Consider the following 19,598-nt stretch of genomic DNA (forward strand, 5'->3'; position numbering starts at 1 on the left):
GCGAGCCCTCAGTGCCCATCGGCTCCCTTCGCCTCCTGCGTAGACGCTCCCAGGCGGGGAGGCATATCCGTTCCTCCGGGCAGCTTTGGCTAGTGTTGCTGTGGGAAAGGAGAGCCAGGGCCTGGGATGGGGGATGAGCACCTTCTTGCCCATTCCGGGCCCCAGCGTGCAGGAGGTAAACTTGCCAGCACAGACGAGACAGCTTGTTCAAGCTGCACCTCAGGCCGGGTCGGAGAATAAAACCGAGGGCTAGAAGGCCCAGAATGTCGGACAGCCCAGCGGCACCCGTCAGGGAGTCCCAGGCGCCCGAAGGAGGCGCCGCACCTCTGGCGAGTCTAGGACCCATCTTCCTGGACCTGTGCTCTGGAGTGCCTGCGGGCCTGGGTCTAACTTCTGCTTCTGGCAGGTGTCCCCCTCCCCCGCCGCTAATACCAGGAGCGCTGCTTCTGCGGTAACTTATTTTACCCCCAGAAGCCTGTTTTGGGACCGAAGTGTCAGGGTCCTGTGTGTCTTTTTATGCACTGTTCTCCTTAGTGCAAAGCCCTGCAGATATGCTTGGCCGAAAAGTCTCAGTGGTTTCAACTTCCAGATTTTGTTCTCGCGTCCGGCCGGAAAATCACCTGGGATTTGGCTGCTAAGGCCGGGGGAAAGTTTCCCTTGGAGGACGCCTATTATTATTATTTTCTTTTAGGCCCACCTGGGTCTAAATAAATGCTAAAGTTCAAACGAACCCGAGAAGGAACAGCGAGGCAGTGGATGCCGCCATTCTATGGATGGGAGAGTCCTGCCTACTCCAGGTGCGGACACCGTACTGATAGGCATTGATTATTGCAAAATCGTATTCAGTATCAAATAGAAATAGTCTTCTCCTCTAATCCCCACAGAATGTTTAAATCCAGCCCAGGGAGCCAGTTGGGGCGAATACGCAATGAGAATTAGCGATGTTCCCCTTACAATGAAAGTCAATTGCTGCATAATAACTGGGCCAAAGAATTTCGTTAGTTTAAATTTTAAAAATTAGTATTGCACTTTGCTTTCAAGTTTGGGTGGCAAGTACCGAAGGGGAGAGGGAAGCAGTGTTTGTGTGGAAGGAAGTTTCGTTTTCTGTCTAAACATGTGGGACCTGGGTGTCTACCTCTCCAGTCGAGAGCTCTCTGCACGCTCTCTCCCCACTTCTTGCACCTCCTCACCCTCACCTTACCCGTGGCGCTCGGGTTTTATTCCCACCCGGCGCTTCTTTCCCAGGGCGAGTAGAGGCTTCTGAGTGACCGGCCCGCCAGAGGCAGCTGCAGAGCCGGCGTTCCGCAGGGCAGGGCAGGGCCGGGCCGCTGGGCTGGTCCAGTGCGCGCGGGTTCCCCCTGGCCTCAGCCAGCCGCGGGAGATGCCACTTCGGGCGACAGCGGCGAGACGCCGCTGTCCGCAACTCCTGGGCGGGTAGGACCGTCTGCTGCCTCTGCGGCCCTTGGGGCAGACTCCCCAGGAGTCCCTTCCTCTCTCCTCCCGGCCGGGGGCCGGGACCGCGCTGTGCCCACGGAGGGAACTGGGCGTCTCTGGCGCACTGGGGCTCCAGCTGCATGATCCCAGCTCAGACCTTAAGCCTCAGTGGGGTGTAGGTGGGATGGGATGTGTTTTTAGGAGATGAGGAGACCCCGGTGGTTGAGTCGCTCCCCAAATGCGCGGTTTCTTAACTCCAGGTGACATCCGTCTTTTGGAGGAATGAGTGAAGGTCGTTTAGGCGAAATAGGGGTGGGTTTCGGTATTTGGATCCCTTCCCCCAGCTCTGCCAATCTCAGGTGTGTTTACGGTGGAGGTGACAGAAGGAAGGCGCGTCGGGGGACCCAGGCCTCGAAGGTCTTCGGCTGTCAACGAGGCACCGCCCACTGACTCCGCTCTTCGTCCCTCACAGCGTGGGGCTCGGCGCTGCGCCAGGCCCGGGTGCGGGGCGGAGCTAGGCTGGGACTGGCTGGGGGCCGCCCCGCCCGGCGCCTGGGCCTCCGCGCCGGCCCCCGGGGAGGAGTTATGATAATTTCCTTCTCATTAAGGCGCTCGGGTCCCCCGGCTATCGCCAGGACACACAGTTCGGGCGCGGCTTTCCCTGTCCGCGGCAGCGGTCTTGACACTCGCGGCGGCAGCATCTACGCTCGCAGAGCCGCCGATGCGCGTCCAGTGACCCGGACAGCAAGGCCCGCGCGCGGCGGGGGCGGCGGCAGACGCCTGGTCACCGTGACCCCGATTTTGGATTTACCGCTTGGGGGCTGGGGGGATCCTGGATTTAACTGGCGACTGTTTTGGGGGACGCCGGACGCCATGTTGTGGAAAATAACCGATAATGTCAAGTACGAAGAGGACTGCGAGGTGAGCTGGGGCTCCGGGGTGCAGCCCCGCCCCGCCGAGGACAGTCCGGGAGGCAGGGGCCACTGGACCGAGGTCGGGGACGAGGGCAGAGGAGCCCTGGCCTCTCGGTGGGACGGGATCCACTTCTCCGGACACCCCTTAGTCCATTTCTGCGGGGCCCCTTTCCTGTATAGGGCCTTTTCCTAAATAGCCTCCCCTCGGGAACGAGGCCTGGAAAGAGAATGGCAAATCCCACCCACACAGCTTACCGGGCGCTTTCCTAAGCGGCAAACAGCCCTGCTTCCCGTTTTCTCGGAAAAGTGCCCCGTCTGCAACCCTCAGACGTGGCTTTTACGCACGAAGTCTCCGTCCAAAGGGGTCAGATGAGGCTACCTGCTAGCGACACCTTGGCGGACACTCCTCCAAGGCCGGCTTGTCACCTGCCCCGCTACCTCCTCGGGGAAGCACGAAAACAACCGAAGTTTGGCTTTCAAAAGAAGTGGGGGCTGGGGAGTTGGGGGGGGGGTGCCCGAGGCCAGATGGGGCCGTAAGCGCTCGCGAGTGCTCCAGCCTGTCGGACAGGTTGAGCTAGAGTTTCGGAGAGTGGGAGGGAAGGAGGCGGCGAGCGGGAAGAGGAAGAAGACGCAGGCAGCGCTAGGCGAGCTCCGGAGCGCCGGGAGCGCGGAGCTCGGGCCACGGACTCGCGGGAGTTCACTGCGCCTCCGGGCCCTGGAGGGCTGCCCCTGCCCGCAGGCCCGGGCGCTTCCGCCAGGAGGCGACAGCGCCATGTTCCTCCAGGTTCCCGGCGCCCCGAGACCCCTGGGCAGATGGGGACGCATCCTTTAGAAACTAAGTCGGGCCGCCCAGGGGCGAGGGAACGTGCGCGGGCAAGGCTGTCCAATTTCCAGGGTCCTTCATGCCCCCTCTGCGCCCCGACGTGCGAGAACACTGCCCTTGGCAGTGCAGGGCGCCCCCACTTACTACTCCCCTCGGCTGGGCCCGGCCAGCAGGGAGGGCCGCCCTGTGCGCGCCCTCCCTCTTCACTCCCCAGGGCGGCGCAGGGTGGCGGGCCCTGCTTTGCGAGCGCCGCCCGCTTGGAGGTCTTTGTCCCGAGGGCGTGGAAGGGAGGGTCCCGGGGGCGGGGGAGGTGCGCATTTCCCGCGCCGCGCACTCTATCCGCGCCTGCCGCGCTGCCACCTCCAGCAGTCCCTGCGTCATGGGCGGGCTCCACGAGATCGCTCTGCACCGGGCGTCCGGCTCCTTCGCCCCGGGCTCTGGCTCCTTCGCCCCGGGCTCCGGCCCCGGGCTTTTCTGGCCCAAGACCCAGGGTTCGGACTTGGCGCCTCCAAGCGCCTCGGGCTTGGGAGCAGCGCCTAGACCTTCGCTGCCGGGCTTTGAGAACTCGTTCCCCCAGGTCTTTCACCAGACTCTCCTCCCTCCCCGCACTCTTTGCTTACAACGAAATCCTCGGGGCGCATTGCCCCCGGGTACCTTCCGACCCTGGGCAAGCCCCGCCGGGCCGGGTGGGGTTGGTCCCCTGGGGCCCTCCGCGTAGCCCGGCGATGCCGGCCAGTTCGCAGTAGCGGGGTTTCGCACTAACGGGGTCTCCTGTTTTTTTTTTTCCTCCAGGATCGCCACGACGGGAGCAGCAATGGGAATCCGCGAGTCCCCCACCTCTCCTCCGCCGGGCAGCACCTCTACAGCCCCGCGCCACCCCTCTCCCACACTGGAGTCGCCGAATATCAGCCGCCACCCTACTTTCCCCCTCCCTACCAGCAGCTGGCCTACTCCCAGTCGGCCGACCCCTACTCGCATCTGGGGGAAGCGTACGCCGCCGCCATCAACCCCCTGCACCAGCCGGCGCCCACAGGCAGCCAGCAGCAGGCCTGGCCCGGCCGCCAGAGCCAGGAGGGAGCGGGGCTGCCCTCGCACCACGGGCGCCCGGCCGGCCTGCTGCCCCACCTCTCCGGGCTGGAGGCGGGCGCGGTGAGCGCCCGCAGGGATGCCTACCGCCGCTCCGACCTGCTGCTGCCCCACGCACACGCCCTGGATGCCGCGGGCCTGGCCGAGAACCTGGGGCTCCACGACATGCCTCACCAGATGGACGAGGTGCAGGTGAGCGGCGCTGCGGCTCCTGCCCGGACCTGTTCGCCCTACGGCCTTCTGCCCCCACCCCGCACTCCTCTAGGCTCCCCCGAACTTAAGAGAATTTTGTCCTCTCTCCCCCAGAATGTCGACGACCAGCACCTGTTGCTGCACGATCAGACAGTCATTCGCAAAGGTAAATAGCAAGGTGGCATCGTCTTCCTCTGGTCACACGATCTGGGCTTGTGAAGTTGACTGGCAAGGTTGGGGGTATTTGGTGGCCAGCGTGGGACATTTGTGGTAGAAGGGACTGAAAGGGATTCATGGAAGCTAGATTTTAGGAGTGACAGAAGGGGATTTCCCTCCGACCTCCTAGGAGCTGTCTCTTCATCTCCAGAGTTGTTACTGCCTAGTTTTTTTTCTTGGAAAAATGTCCTTGAATTCCAGTGGGTGTTTCACAATGTGAGAGAAACTCTTCCAGAGCGAGTGAACACTGATTTAACTTGAAAAACAACAAGAAAAAAGTCACAGGCACACCTTCGTTGAGTGGTTGGTTCTGTAACAATTTTAATTGTTGAATAAGTTGTGATTTTATTTTTGATTTCAAACACGTGTATGGAAAACCTCCTTAATTCTGACCTGCAAGAAAAGTTTTGAAGCAATTTGGCCTACCAAATGAATTACCTCTAAAAGGAACAGAGCTTGGAATGATCTGTCAGAGGGAGAGTTTTGCAGGATGGGGAGGAGGGGATTTGGCAAATTGGATTACTTGGTGAGTGAGTGGTTTATGAAATTAAGTTACTTAACTGACAGGATTACCAGGGTTACCATTTTGACTGTTTTGGGAAATAGAGTAGGCCTAAATTGAAGGTAGTTTCAGTCTGTTACTTGAACTGCTTAAATGGATTGAGGATGGAGGAAAAATGGATTTTAAAGAAAAACTCAGAAAAGACTACAAATTTTCAGTAAACTTAGAACGTATTAGTTTGGATGATTAAATTTACTGTGACCAACTGCACTGAAAAATTTTGGAAAGAATCTTAATGTGTCCTATGATTTTGGTTGTTCTTGAGTGGGGAAAAAACTCACCGTTTATTTAGTATTGAAGCAGTCTTCTGAAAACAAATGTTCTAATTAAATAGTTTTCAGCAGCTGCTAGGAAAAAAAAAAAAAAAAAGAAACCCTCCAAGCTTTGGATCTTCACTAATTAACTTCCCAAGGTGTTAACTTGTGAATTTCAGATTAGATTTGTCTCTGAAGTAGGGGGCTTTTTAAAAAAGTCAGCCATGGCCAGGTGCAGTGGCTGACACCTCTAATCCCAGCACTTTGGGAGGCCAAGGTGGGCAGATCACTTGAGGTCAGGAGTTTGAGACCAGCCTGGCTAACATGGTGAAACTCCATCTCTACTAAAAATACAAAAAATTAGCTGGATGTAGGGGTGGGCACCTGCTGGAGAATCACTTGAGCCCGCAGGCTGAGGCTGCAGTGAGCAGAGATCACACCACTGCACTCCAGCCTGGGCCACAGAGTGAGAGTCTTATTATTATTATTTTTTTAAATAAAGTCAGCCTGCAGTTGATCGTGGGGTGTGCAACGATGCTTGTCTAAAGATCACTTTCAGCTTTGGTTAGTGGTTTTGAAAAGGTCTCTTTTGCTCAGAGAGAGCTCTTGTGACTGCCAGCTCTGACCTTCATTCACAGGTCCCATTTCCATGACCAAGAACCCTCTGAACCTCCCCTGTCAGAAGGAGCTGGTGGGGGCCGTAATGAACCCCACTGAGGTCTTCTGCTCGGTCCCTGGAAGATTGTCGCTCCTCAGCTCTACGTCTAAATACAAAGTGACAGTGGCTGAAGTACAGAGGCGACTGTCCCCACCTGAATGCTTAAATGCCTCGTTACTGGGAGGTGTTCTCAGAAGGTACTTGGGGCACAATTCTAGGCATAGTGGTCGGGTAGTTGAAGGTGGGTGTATCAGAGGCCCAGGAGGTATTTTTAACATTTATGTGACTTTATGCCTAACACTGAATTCTAATCGGGTTAGAGTTTTAGTACATTTCTTCTCCTTTAGAAAGTGCCAAATGTGGGAGGAAATGCTAAAACGACGCTCACAAATTCTCACTTGGTTAGAATTTGATCCCATGTATGAAGTGATAGCATCTGTATTCAGGGGAGGTGGGGGGAGCACCCTGGGTTTGTTCCCCAGGGAGTTTTTGTGGGGCTGTTGTAGTTTCACAAGTGAAAATTCATCTGCTCCCATACAATTAGAAATATTCCGTGATGCAGAGTTGGATGCTAGGAAAGATTGATTTTGTATCTTACGGGGACTAACTAAAAGAGGACCCTGCTATCACTTTTCATTATGGGTCACGTGATGTAGATAGCCTTTGATGGATTTCAGCTTTGACAGCAGCACTTTAGGAGTTTAGAATTTTTGAAGTGTGTGTGTGTGTGTGTGTGTGTTTGTTTTTGAGAGTAGCCAGAGTCAATTTTTCTTTTTCTTAGAGCCAAATCGAAAAATGGAGGCCGGTCCTTGCGGGAGAAGTTAGACAAGATTGGGTTGAATCTTCCGGCTGGGAGGCGGAAAGCCGCTCATGTGACTCTCCTGACATCCTTAGTAGAAGGTCAGTGGGGTTTTGTTTTTGGTTCGTGGTGTTTTTAATCTGTGCCTGTGTCTTTAACACTTCTTGCAGAAAAACTGGAAAACAACTCTTAAAACTTGGTTGCAAGTAGAGATGAAAGCAATTGGAATTGTTCTGTAAGTTTATTGGAATGAATCACAGTTAATTTTATCGAATAAGTTAACATTTAAGTATCTGGTTGCTCAGGTTAGGCTCTTCTGTATTCCCCAGAGAATCAATGTTGGAAAGAAACTGGTTTTCCTAACCTAAGAAATCACACTCTAGGGGTGTCGGTATTTCCTGTTAAATGAACCAGTTTTTTTTGAAAGATAACAGCTGATCATTTGGGACACCTTGAATAAAAGCTGGTTACTTACTGGTGAGCAGAAGTACTGCTTCTGTTTTTTGTAGCTGTGGGTTATTTTGTAGCTGGGGATTGTGGTCAGTGAAGAGAACCTCTTGTATGCAATACGACTGGCCCGATTCACAATTCTATTCTTCCCTCCCATCCAAAGAAAAAAACTAATCGAACCCCTGGCCCACGCACAAGTTCCTCTCGCCAGTGCTAAGATAGTAGGACATAGCATTTCAGTTTCTTGAATGGGGGGCCCCTTTACCCCAACCTGGACAGTAGCCAAGAATGCAACACAACCTTTAAAAGGAGCTGAAGGGAAAGTAAAATAATTTTTTAAAAACAAAACAAAGCATGTTGTTACTGCTCCCAGGAAGAGTTGGACGCTGAGAGAGGCTTAGGGCTCTCACTATGGGCAGGGGAAGCCAAGGAGCCAAGGCTCCCCATGGCAGTACCCTCTTTTGAAGACTTTCTTTCCTTGCTCTGATGGCGTGACGTGGTGCTCAAAGAGACTTGGCAGAGTCCCTGCTTTACCTTTTACGAGTGCCTTTGGAGGTCAGGGCAAGGAGAAAGGAGCTGCCTGTCTGAGAACAGCTGTCCTGCCTGTAGAATCGGCGGTTCTGCTGGGGTTTCTTGCTAGCCAGGCAGGGTGATTGAATAAGAAAGTGTGCTCCAGAACAATGGCTCTCCAAGGCTGCTTCAGTCAACCCAGGGGGCCCCTCCACCATCTGGGTTTTTGCAGAGCTCACCAGTCCTGCACCCTGGAGCCAGGGAAGGTACCTCTCTGGTGGGAGAAACTCTCTTGGTTGCCTCCCTGAGCTCTTCCACTGACTCGGACAGGGAAAAGGGTGCTCCAAGTTGGTTTTTAGAAAACACATCCCTCCCATCTTTTTTAAAAGAAACATTCTAGAGATCTGCCCCTTCAGTAAAAAGGCACTATTAAAAAAAAAAAGTAAGCTGTCAGATGTTGTCACCATTTTATAGAGAAGTGACTACTTTGCTTTTGTCAAACATGTTTATAGCCCTTAAATTTTCCTATTTCCCCAAAATGATACTACTTAATATAAAGAGAAAACATGGGTATGTTTGATTATCTGTTGAGCAGAGGACTGGTAAACATTTTTCAAGTTTACTCATCTCAGTATCCATGGGGCACTGGTTCTAGGTCCCATACCAAAACCTGAAGATGTTCAAAATGTTATATTTGTATATAACCTACACACATCCTTCCGTATAGTTTAAATCATCTCTGCATCACTTACTTATAATACGTAATACTATGTAAATGCTATGTAAATAGTTGTTACATTGTATTGCTCAGGGAATAATGGCAAAAGTCTGTGTATGTTCAGTACAGACACAACCATTCATTATTTCCCCCCTGAATCTTTTCAATCTGAGTTTGGATGAATACAGATTCTGAACCCGCGGATACAGAGGGCTGACTTGACTGTGCAGTTAGAAGTTTCAGGGTCTTTTCTGCTCACATTGTGTGATCTCCACCCTCTATTCCTGGGGTGGAGGACCTACTGAGAATCCCTAGAAAGTTCTACCTACCAGCCGAGTTGTCTGCCCTGTATATGATTTCATTCTTGCATGCAACGTGTGACTGGTAGACAATGAATACTACTAGAAAGAGAGAAAATGGGGGCTGGGTGCTGTGGCTCATGTCTGTAATCCCTGGCATGAGCCATTGGTTGAGACCAGGAGCTCAAGACCAGCTGGCCAATGTGGCAAAACCCTGTATCTACTAAAAATACAAAAATTAGCTGGGTATGGTGGTGCATGTCTGTAATCCCAGCTATTCAGGGGCTGAGGCATGAGAATTGCTTGAATTCCGGAGGTGGAGGTTGCAGTGAGCAGAGATCGGGCCACTGCACTCCAGCCTGGGCAACAGAGCGAGACTCCGTGTCAAAAAAAAAAAAAAAGAGAGAGGAAAAGAGCAGTTTGGCCTCAGTGACCACAGCCATCCTAAAAGCTGTTGCTGATTATTCTAGGTGAAGCTGTGCATTTGGCTAGGGACTTTGCCTATGTCTGTGAAGCCGAATTTCCTAGTAAACCAGTGGCAGAATATTTAACCAGACCTCATCTCGGAGGACGAAATGAGATGGCAGCTAGGAAGAACATGCTATTGGCGGCCCAGTAAGTATCTGAACTTGAATTTGATGATGACTCAATGCTCTAGACCTTGAGGTTGAGAAGATTCCCCCTCCACAGTCCCGATGGCTCAGCAAAGAAATATTCTTGAAATAAATTAGGGTGGAGCAAAAGAAAATGGCAAGGGAGCTTCCTTTACAAAGTCAAATACATTAACTTTTTGTATGATTTAGAAGACTGCATGACTCAGCCATGAGTACTTTTGAGCTGCTTAGTTATTCAACTCAAAGTAGTTGAGCTGCCCTTTCATTATTGTGTTTGCATATCTTACAAAAATGTGTTGAAAACCCGATTTGTTTTGTCACAACCAGTAAAGAGAGATTGTGTGCCTTCTACCTCCTGATAGCAAGACTTTTGTCTTTCAAATGTAAAGATCAGGGTGGATTTGTGGGCAAATTAACTGTCTCCAAAACGACTTAATGCAGCTGTGGGTTTTCTCATAGAAACCAACAGTAAGTTGATTTGAAAATGATGGTAAATGAAGCAGAACTAGTCGAGCCAGGAAATGGGGTAAAAGAGAGCGCAGTGAACCAGGCTGTGTCAGGAGTCAGAGTTTCAGGGGGATGCTTCCTTCTCCCGGTTCCTCACGGGATTTGTTTATTGGAACCAACTTGTACCAAGGTAAACTGTCCCTTAAGCTCATGGGTTGGAATCCAGGCTCCATTACTTTTACCAGTCCTGGTGACCTTGGCCAGTTAGCTGGGGTTAAGTTAATCCTGTTGTCTTTTCTAATTGCAGTGAGGATTAAATAAGATAGTGCTTTAAAACAGCTTAACTCAGAGCATGGCGCAGAATAGTTGCTAAGCGCAGCAGTTGGCTATTAGTATTAAATTCTCCTTCCTCGGGTTTGAAGCAGTTGTGCTTGCCTCCCGGGCGCCAGCCTCAGGGTAGTTGGTTCTGTGCTCTTGACCTGTAAGGAGATGGAACTCATCGAGTCAACTGACTGTCTTCACAGGCAACTGTGTAAAGAATTCACAGAACTTCTCAGCCAAGACCGGACACCCCATGGGACCAGCAGGCTCGCCCCAGTCTTGGAGACGAACATACAGAACTGCTTGTCTCATTTCAGCCTGATTACCCACGGGTTTGGCAGCCAGGCCATCTGTGCCGCGGTGTCTGCCCTGCAGAACTACATCAAAGAAGCCCTGATTGTCATAGACAAATCCTACATGAACCCTGGAGACCAGAGTCCAGCTGATTCTAACAAAACCCTGGAGAAAATGGAGAAGCACAGGAAATAAAATTGGGACGAAGAAAGGTTCGGAGAGTAGGGAAGGAACAGGACTGCAAAAATCCTTCTCCACTGCACAGACTGGGAACCCCTCCTGGCCTGGGGGAAGAGTTTGTTACCTACCTTACTATTTAAAGAGCCTTCACTGGTTCTGCATCACCCGCCCCTGGACTCCTTAGTTGTTTCTCTAGCGCTGAGCTATCTCCTAACTTTGGACCTATTATCAGAAGGTGACAAGTACTGGCTCTTTATTCATTAAGCTTTTTTTTTTGAACCCCATTCTTTCCTTCTCTGAAAGTGGTGCTACAAGTTTTAGAATCTTTTAAATACATTCCCTGGGCCAACAGACCCACACACTTAGCCATTGAAATGTCAAATTGATGTGCTCTAGATCAACAGATCAACAATACCTTTTTTTCAGTGTTAAGGTAATGGCTGGTTTTTGTGTCCGCTAAATATTTACCTTGAAAAAAAGAAAAGTGTGTATCTAGCTTCTTCGGAGATCAAGTCCTCTGGTAGGAGGCAAAGGTTCTATCTGCTTAGCAACTAGTTAATAAGTGGTATCTGACACACTCTAAACCCCGTGTTCAAAGGGGGCCTTCTGGTTTTAGGAAACTTGTAGAAACGAAGCCTGCTGATTGATTTTTTTTCTCCTTTTTTTTTTTTTTTTAACTTTGAAAGTTAACTCTTCAAATGGGAGACTCTTTGAAATGACATGTTCCTTTAAGGTACTGAAGCTTTATTTGCATATTTATTTCAGATGTTTCGAGTAAACTTGAAAAGGGTAGGCACGAAGCAATTTGTTGCTGCTTGTCACCCCCAAGTCCCCGTGGAGGTTCTGTATTTTAAGAAACAGTGCGTTGAGTGTACAGATTTTATTTATGCGTAATTTAATGGGGTCTGTAAATACTGGTGCACTTCTTACGACTTTTTTGAGACATGGGATCCAATTTTAATATTAACTTTTAATGGTGATGGGGTAATCTATAACACATCATAAGGTTTTATTCATATATATACAGGGTATTAAGAATTAAGAGGATGCTGGGCTCTGTTCTTGGCTTGGAAGATTCTATTTAATTGAAACTCTGTTCAGAAAGCAATAACTTTGTCTCGTTCCTGTTGGGCTGAACCCTAAGGTGAGTGTGCAGTACAGTGTGTGTGGGTGAAATGGAGATTTGGAATTGAACTCTGCCTGTAAATGTTCCCCAAACAATTGTTGTGTGTATGATACGTGTATAATAAAAGTATTCTTGTTAGAATCTGAAAGTCTGGCTATAGGTTTTTGTTTTTGTTTTTGCTTTTGTTTTAAAGTCTTTTGGGTGAATAGAATTAGGGCAGAGCTGATTTATGGCTTGACTGTGGCTTAGTTAATGCCCTGAGCAGGCAAGTTTTGTGTGCTGTTGGGGAGGAACCTGAAGTTTCATCTTTTCTCCCTAGCGAGACTGTTCAGCTACCCCAGGCCTTATGCTGTCATCAGTGTCTCTCAACTGCAGAGGGATAGAATCATCCTCCCCACCCCGGAGGTGTTGGGAAATGTCTGAGGGACAGTTTATTGACATTAAGAGGGGCCAATGTTTTGGGAACAATGTCTCATGGAAGGTTACTGTATTGAGGACAGGTACACTGGCATACTGTACTCAGCATACTGTACAGTGGTCAAGAATGGAAGTGAAATGATTGTGGGTGTTCTTTGGGCAGATGTTTCTCTTTTTTTTTTTCTTTTTTTAAGATGAAGTCTCGCTCTTGGCCCCCAGGCTGGAGTGCAATGGCATAATCTCGGCTCACTGCAACCTCCACCTCCCGGGTTCAAGCGATTCTCCTGCCTCAGCCTCCTGAGTAGCTGGGATTACAGGTGCGTACCACCACACCTGGCTAATTTTTGTATTTTAAGTAGAGACAGGGTTTCACCATGTTGGCCAGACTGGTCTCGAACTCCTGACCTCAGGTGATCTGCTCGACTTGGCCTCCCAAAGTGCTGGGATTACAGGCGTGAGCCACCGCGCCAGGCTGGGCAGGTGTTTCTTAGGAGGACTTGGCATTCAGTCGAATGCAAGCAGTGGACGTGCAGCATGCCAGTGTTTTCCATTCATCTAAGTTCTCTTTGGAAATGAGATCGTGCTCATCCACCCAAGACATCCTCTTCATTTCATCTGCCTGCAGGGGAAACCAGAGATCGAGTCTTTGTGCTACTCCAGGAGCAGAGGAGTCTGGCAGGGGTTATGTACTTGCTGGATGTTTGTGATGCACACGGCAGGTACTTGATCTCGAGTTGAAGCAGCCTGGCATCTCCTCCAGGAAGTGATGTGTTTAGAGTTTGCCATGTGTGGCCTGGCTTCAAAGGGAACTGGGAGCCGTAGGATTTTCCCCATTGGATAAGACCATTGCTTCAATGCCAGTTTTATAATCTTTAATTCATAATTCTCTACCAAATGCCCAACGATTCCTGACTTAATGTTGGCATTGGATGTTATTAAGTAACTTAAACTCTGCCAACCCGGTGCTTTGCTCTTGGCATCTTGTCCTTGGCCACCAAGCATTCCCATTAAGTTGGATTTATCTGGTTGATATGACAAGATCACAATTGCTTTGCTTTGGAGTGGTGAAAAGAGATCTTAGGTTGGCAGTTATCTCTCAATCAAGGCTTGAAATGTTGAGTGTTAAGAGGAAGTTATGGGGGCAAAGGGGTGAAAGAAAAAGGGCTATTCTGTTATCAGCATCTTAACTTGCTTTTGGACCAGAGTCTGGCTTTTAGGAGCTGTGCTGAATTGCAACGCAGTCAGTGTTCTGGAAACACCCCAAAGTCAACCAAGGATTGAAGGGAATCACAAGCAGTGCTTCTTTTTTATTTTTTTTTTGAGATGGAGTCTCACTCTATTGCCCAGGCTGGAGTACAGTGGCTCGATCTCGGCTCACTGCAAGCTCCGCCTCCCGGGTTCATGCCATTCTCCTGCCTCAGCCTCCTGAGTAGCTGGGACTACAGGCACCCGCCACCACGCCCAGCTGATTTTTTGTATTTTTTAGTAGAGGCAGGGTTTCACCATGTTAGCCAGGATGGTCTCGATCTCCTGACCTCGTGATCCACCTGCCTCGGCCTCCCAAAGTACTGGGATTCTGGGCGTGAGCCACCGCGCCCAGCCCTCCCTTGCAGATTTTTCTGGAAACTCTTGCTTACTTGTGAAATAAGGGTGCAGTGCCCTTTGGCATTAGGTTGGTGGACCCTCGCTTCTCGTGGCCCAGGGTGGGTTTTGTTTCAAGCCCCACGTTAGTGGGAATCACCCGCCCTTTTCCCCTTGCCCTGTGCTGTTGTGGCACACTGGCTGTGGAGGCACATGATATCACTGATGTCTTGGCCCTCTGACAGAAGAAATGAAGATACGCTTCCTTTTTTTCCCTGGTTGCACTGAAAGAAACCCCATGAGTTGTCTGAAGGTATATACTGCCTAGAATTCCACTTATGTGAGAGACTCTGTCGGCGGGATTGCCCATCTGTTGACTGGGTACTTTGGCCATCTGGGTACCTGGCACTTGGAAGGTGCCCCGGGCCCTGCAGATAGGGGCACCTATAGATTTCGTGAAAGGGCAGAGAGAGTGTTTTCAATAGCAGTTCTTGGTTGTCTTACCTTCCATGTGTGCACAATTGAAGTTGTGGGTTAGAAAAGGGATGACTGCTCTGTTTCTCATTGAAATGATTCCATGCAGTGGCCGTCATTCTTTTCTTTTTGGGGGTCTAGTATCAGTTTTGAGGCCAAAGGTTCTTATATTTGAATGTTAATAAACAAAACAAGGTAGGGTCATGGGTGGGTGAGAAACAAAGAGAAACTTCTCTGATGATTTGGCGGTGGTTGGGTTTCTGGAGCCCATCGAGATTCCCTGGGGAAACGTTGGCTGCTGTGCATTATTAAGGAGGTTGGTGTTACTTCCGAGGACTTCTGAACGTTTTCCAGTCTTTTCCTTTTGCAAGTTGGTAGGGGGTATCATGGGGTGGCAGTTTAATTTGCCTTCCTTAGCAGGTAGGTGAAGAACCTGGAAGCAGCTGCTGTTGCCACAAAGGGGAAGAACAGCCCTGAGATTCTTTTGCTTGTGTTTGACAGGTGATGGAGTGAAGTCGGGATCCTTAGCAAAGTCCTCCCTGGCCAGCTAAGCTCAGTGGGCAGTACGAGTTTTCCCCTTTTTTAGAGATAAAGGGTTTGCTTTTGGCATTTTGATGTTGCAGTGCTTGGATACGCTCTTCCCAGGAGTAGATCTTGCTCTTGGATGATAGTGGTAATTTTTTTTTTTTTTTTTTCCTGAGATGGAGTTTCACCCTTGTTGCCCAGGCTAGAGTGCAATGGCACAATCTCGGCTCACTGCAGCCTCTGCCTCCTGGGTTCAAGCGATTCTCCTGCCTCAGTCTCCCAAGTAGCTGGGATTACAGGCATGCATCACCATGCCCAGCTAATTTTTGTATTTTTAGTAGAGACAGGGTTTCACCATGTTCGTCAGGCTGGTCTTGAACTCCTGACCTCAGGTGATCTGCCTTTCTTGGCCTCCCAAAGTGTTGGGATTACAGACGTGAGCCACTGCATCCAGCTGATAATGGTAATTGTTGACTTAACTTTTTCAGATCTCAGTATACCGTGGGTTTCTCTTCCATATTAGTAGTCCTCATTTGCTTTTCTGAAATCTACAGGTCACCACCCTGGGAGTCTTGATGATGCTTGGAGCCATCAAAACCTCACCCCTCCCAGGTTTGCCAAAACAGACTGCTGTCATGCGCAAGGTCCATATTGATACAAGGCAGATCGTACCTTGAAGGTCTCTGTCTGCTAGTAACATGATCTTCTGCAGAAACAAACTTGACCTTAGGCTTTACAAAAAGTAACTCTTACGTTAGAGCCCATAGTTGCATGGAACGCTCAATTATTTTTGGCACAGACATAAACGCTGTAATTTCCTGACTTCTTTTGGATAACATCTAGATGGGGGAAATGGGTAGAAGAAAAGCATGGAAACCAAATAGAATTGAAAGGCATAATTCCAGGGTCCTGTCCAAGGAATATTTACGAGGTCAAGTCCGTGTGTGTGTGTGTGTTTCAAGACACATGTGGTGTTACTGTGGCTTCTCAACGTTTTCCAGGAAGATCTTGGCCTTCAGGAGTGACACTCCCTAAGAGAATGTGAACGTGGGTGAGTTGAAGAGGACACCTTGGCATCTGGCCTTTGCTGAGGCTGCAAAGCATTTGGGACTTCATAGTTTTTGTGGGTTGAATGCTGCCCCCAAAAGATTTGTTCAAGTCCTAAATTCCCAGTACCTCAAAATGTGACCTTAATTGGAAATAGGGTTGGTGCAGGTAATTTGAGCCAAGGTCCTACTGGAGTAGGGTAGGCCTTAATCCAGTAAGACATGTTAATATAAGAAGAGAATAAGCCTGGGTGCGGTGGCTCATGCCTGTAATTCCAGCAATTTAGGAGGCCGAGGTGGGCATATCACCTGAGGTCAGGAGTTCAAGACCAACCCGGCTAACATGGTGAAACCACGTCTCTACTCAAAATACAAAAATTAGCTGGGTGTGATGGTGAGTGCCTAATCCTAGCTACTTGGGAGGCTGAGGTGGGAGAATCACTTGAACCCGGGAGGTGGAGTTTGCAGTGAGCTGAGATCGTGCCATTGCACTCCAGCTTGGGTGACAGAGTGAGACTCCATCAGAAGATGCTGGGCGTGGTGGCTCACGCCTTTAATGCCAGCACTTTGGGAGGCTGAGGTGGGCGGATCACCTGAGGTCGGGAGTTCTTTCAGACAGTCTGACCAGCATGGAGAAACCCTGTCTCTACTAAAAATACAAAAGTAGCCGGGCGTGGTGGTGCACGCCTGTAATCCCAGCTACTCGGGAGGCTGAGGCAGGAGAATCACTTGAACCCGGGAGGTGGAGGTTGTGCGAAGATCGTGCCATTGCACTCCAGCCTGGGCAACAAGAGTGAAATTCCAACTCAAAAAAAGATAAATAAATAAGCCGGGTGCGGTGGCTCACGCCTGTAATCCCAGCACTTTGGGAGGCTGAGGCGGGTGGATCACGAGGTCAGGAGATCAAGATCATCTTGGCTAACGCAGTGAAACCCCGTCTCTACTAAAAATACAAAAAATTAGCTGGGAGTGGTGGCGGGCGCCTGTAGTCCCAGCTACTTGGGAGGCTGAGGCAGGAGAATGGTGTGACCCCAGGAGGCGGAGCTTGCAGTGAACCGAGATTGCACCACTGCACTCCAGCCTGGGCAACAGAGCGAGACTCCATCTCAAAAAAAAAAAAAAAAAAAAGAGACGACACAGATGGGATAATGCTATGTGACAGGGGAAGTGGAGAGTAGGGGGATGTGGCTAAAAACCACGGAACATTAAGGATTGCCAGCTACCACCAGAAGCTGGAAGAAGCAAGGAAGGATTCTCCCCTCCAAATTTCAGAAGGAGCACGGCCCTGCTGAGATTTGGATTTTGGATTTCTAGTCTCTAGAGCTGTGAGACAATAAATCCATATCTGCTTTTTTAATGAGACAGGGGCTTGCTGTGTCACCCCGGCTGGAGTACAGAAGTATAATCCTAGCTCAATGTAGCCTCGACCTCCCAGGCTCAAGGGATCCTCCCACTTCAGCCTCCCAAGTAGCTGGGACCACAAGTGTGCACCACCATGCCTGGCTAATTTTAAAATTGTGTGTACAGACAGCATTTCTCCATATTGCTCAAGCTGGTTTTGAACTCCTGGGCTCAAGTGATCCACCTGCCTCTGCCTCCCGACGTGCTGGGATTACAGGCATGAGCCACCGCGCCCAGTCTGCTTGTTTCTTTTAACTGAGTTCTTCAAGGTATCCCCTCCAAACAGTGACTAAACCTATCAGGTCACCAGAAGTGTGTGGAAGGATTAATATTGATGCCCTTGTGTGGCCTTTGACTTACTGAATCAGGAACTCTGGGTTTAGGATCCAGGAATCTGTATTTTATTAGAAACAGACTTGGTGATCTTGACCATGAGCTGAGTTTAGGGACCACTGCCTTCCATCTTCTAGTTCAAAAATGTTATTGAGTCACATCCATTCTGGAGAGGGGTGTAACTTGCTCTGTGTCCCCAGCATCCTCTCCAGGGGATGTCCTCCTGCTCTTGGGCTCCTACTGCACCCAGAGGGCACCAAGCAGTTGGGACACTGGTTCAAGGCCAGCCTGGGAAGACAGGGAGACTGTCTCTACAAAAAGATAAAAATGAAAAAAAATTAGGGTTGGTGGTGCTTGCCTGTAGCCCTAGCCACTTAGGAGGCTGAGGTGAAAGGATCCCTTGAGCCCAGGAGGTTGAGGCTGCAGTAAGCTGCGATGGTGCCACTGCACTCCAGCCTGGGTAACAGAGCGAGACCCTATCCCAAAAACAAACAGTTTGGGCCGGGCGCGGTGGCTCATGCCTGTAATCCCAGCACTTTGGAAGGCCGAGGCGGGCGGATCACGAGGTCAGGAGATCGAGACCGTCCTGGCTAACACAGTGAAACCCCGTCTCTACTAAAAAAAAAAAAAAAAGAAATACAAAAATTAGCTGGGTGTTGTGGCGGGCGCCTGTAGTCCCAGCTACTCAGGAGGCTGAGGCAGGAGAATGGCCTGAACCCGGGAGGCGGAACTTGCAGTGAGCCGAGATCGCGCCACCGCACTCCAGCCTGGGCGACAGAGCGAGACTCCCATCTCAAAACAAACAAACAGAAAAAAACAACAAAACAAAACAAACAGTCTGGCTTCTTCAGTAGACCCTGAGCTCATGAGGGCCACGGCTATGTCTGTCTTGTGCTTTAGGGTCTCTCCATGCACTAGCTCAATGCCCAGTAAGCACCCACATTGAATCATACGGCTGAGCCTGGGCTATGGGGTGGGGTCTATGGGCAGTTCCTTTTCCAGAGCCTCTTCAGGGCTCAGGGCCATGTGTGGATTGGGGCTGGCCCACCAGAAAGAATTTCACCTCGGCCTCCCCAGGTGCTGGGATTACAGGCCTTAACTCCTGCACCCTGCCCCTTCATGTATTTTTAGGCTGCTATCCTGCTGCCTTCAAACCTCCCATCTTTTCCAAACTTAGGATCTCCAGGTCTCTCAGTGAGTCTCTCTGTGCCTTGGTTTCTAGAATCTGTTCTTAACAAATGGTTAGAGAAAATAAAAATAAATGTTCCAGGTGAGAACACACACACAAACTTGAGCCAAAGCCGGAAGATGAGAGGGCATGCAGTGCAGATACTTAAGGAGGGAATCCCAGAGAGAGAGGAGCATGTGCAAAGGCCCTGAGGTGGGGGTGTGCTGGGTATTTTCATGGGAGAGCAGAAAGGACCCTGTGGCTGGAGTGGGGAGGGTGGGGTGAACAGCAGATGTGGGGAGGACGCAGACTCTGGATCTTACCCCCAGGGACATGGGGAAGCCATTGGGGTTTGGGCCACAGAAACTTCCGAATCTTGCGTTTTGAAAGGAGCACTCAGCCACTGGATGCTGAATAGACTGGGTTGTGTGTGTGTAATTCCAGCTCCGTCCATTTCTCTCGAGCACTGAGCACAACTTTCTCTGTACTTCTTCACTTTGGAGGGGCAAGGAGGGGTGAAGTCTTGCTGGTTGTGTTTACATTTATTCAACAAATGTTTATTGAATACCTCCTGGAGGCTGGGCTGTGTTCTAAGCATGGGGGCATAGATGTGAACTGGGTAGAGTCTGGCCCTGCTGGCAGGGAGCTCGGTCTAGTGGTGGAGCCAGACGATAAAGAGCATTTTATTTTATTTATTGAGACGGGGTCTCGCTCTGTTGCCCAGGCTGGAGTGTAATGGCGTGATCTTAGCTTACT

The 19,598-nt window shown here is 50.2% G+C and overlaps 1 protein-coding gene across 1 annotated transcript; it reads left to right on the forward strand.

Moving 5' to 3' along the window:
- Positions 1-2,047: 2,047 nt before the first annotated feature.
- Positions 2,048-12,045, forward strand: TFAP2C (transcription factor AP-2 gamma). Its single transcript, XM_001156107.4, has 7 exons — positions 2,048-2,355; positions 3,964-4,449; positions 4,564-4,615; positions 6,120-6,336; positions 6,921-7,039; positions 9,386-9,530; positions 10,501-12,045. The coding sequence occupies exons 1-7, from the start codon at positions 2,308-2,310 to the stop codon at positions 10,784-10,786; spliced, it is 1,353 nt and encodes a 450-aa protein (XP_001156107.2). The 5' UTR covers positions 2,048-2,307; the 3' UTR covers positions 10,787-12,045.
- The last annotated feature ends 7,553 nt before the right edge of the window (positions 12,046-19,598 follow it).

Source organism: Pan troglodytes, chromosome 21 (genome assembly GCF_028858775.2).
Source record: "Pan troglodytes isolate AG18354 chromosome 21, NHGRI_mPanTro3-v2.0_pri, whole genome shotgun sequence".
Taxonomy (NCBI): Eukaryota; Metazoa; Chordata; class Mammalia; order Primates; family Hominidae; genus Pan; species Pan troglodytes.

Excerpts from the sequence above, each read along its gene's own strand:
- TFAP2C (XM_001156107.4), top strand. The coding sequence starts at position 2,308 with ATGTTGTGGAAAATAACCGATAATGTCAAGTACGAAGAGGACTGCGAG. Across the intron at positions 2,356-3,963 it reads AGTACGAAGAGGACTGCGAG|GATCGCCACGACGGGAGCAG; the intron begins GTGAGCTGGGGC and ends TTTTTCCTCCAG. Across the intron at positions 9,531-10,500 it reads AACATGCTATTGGCGGCCCA|GCAACTGTGTAAAGAATTCA; the intron begins GTAAGTATCTGA and ends CTGTCTTCACAG.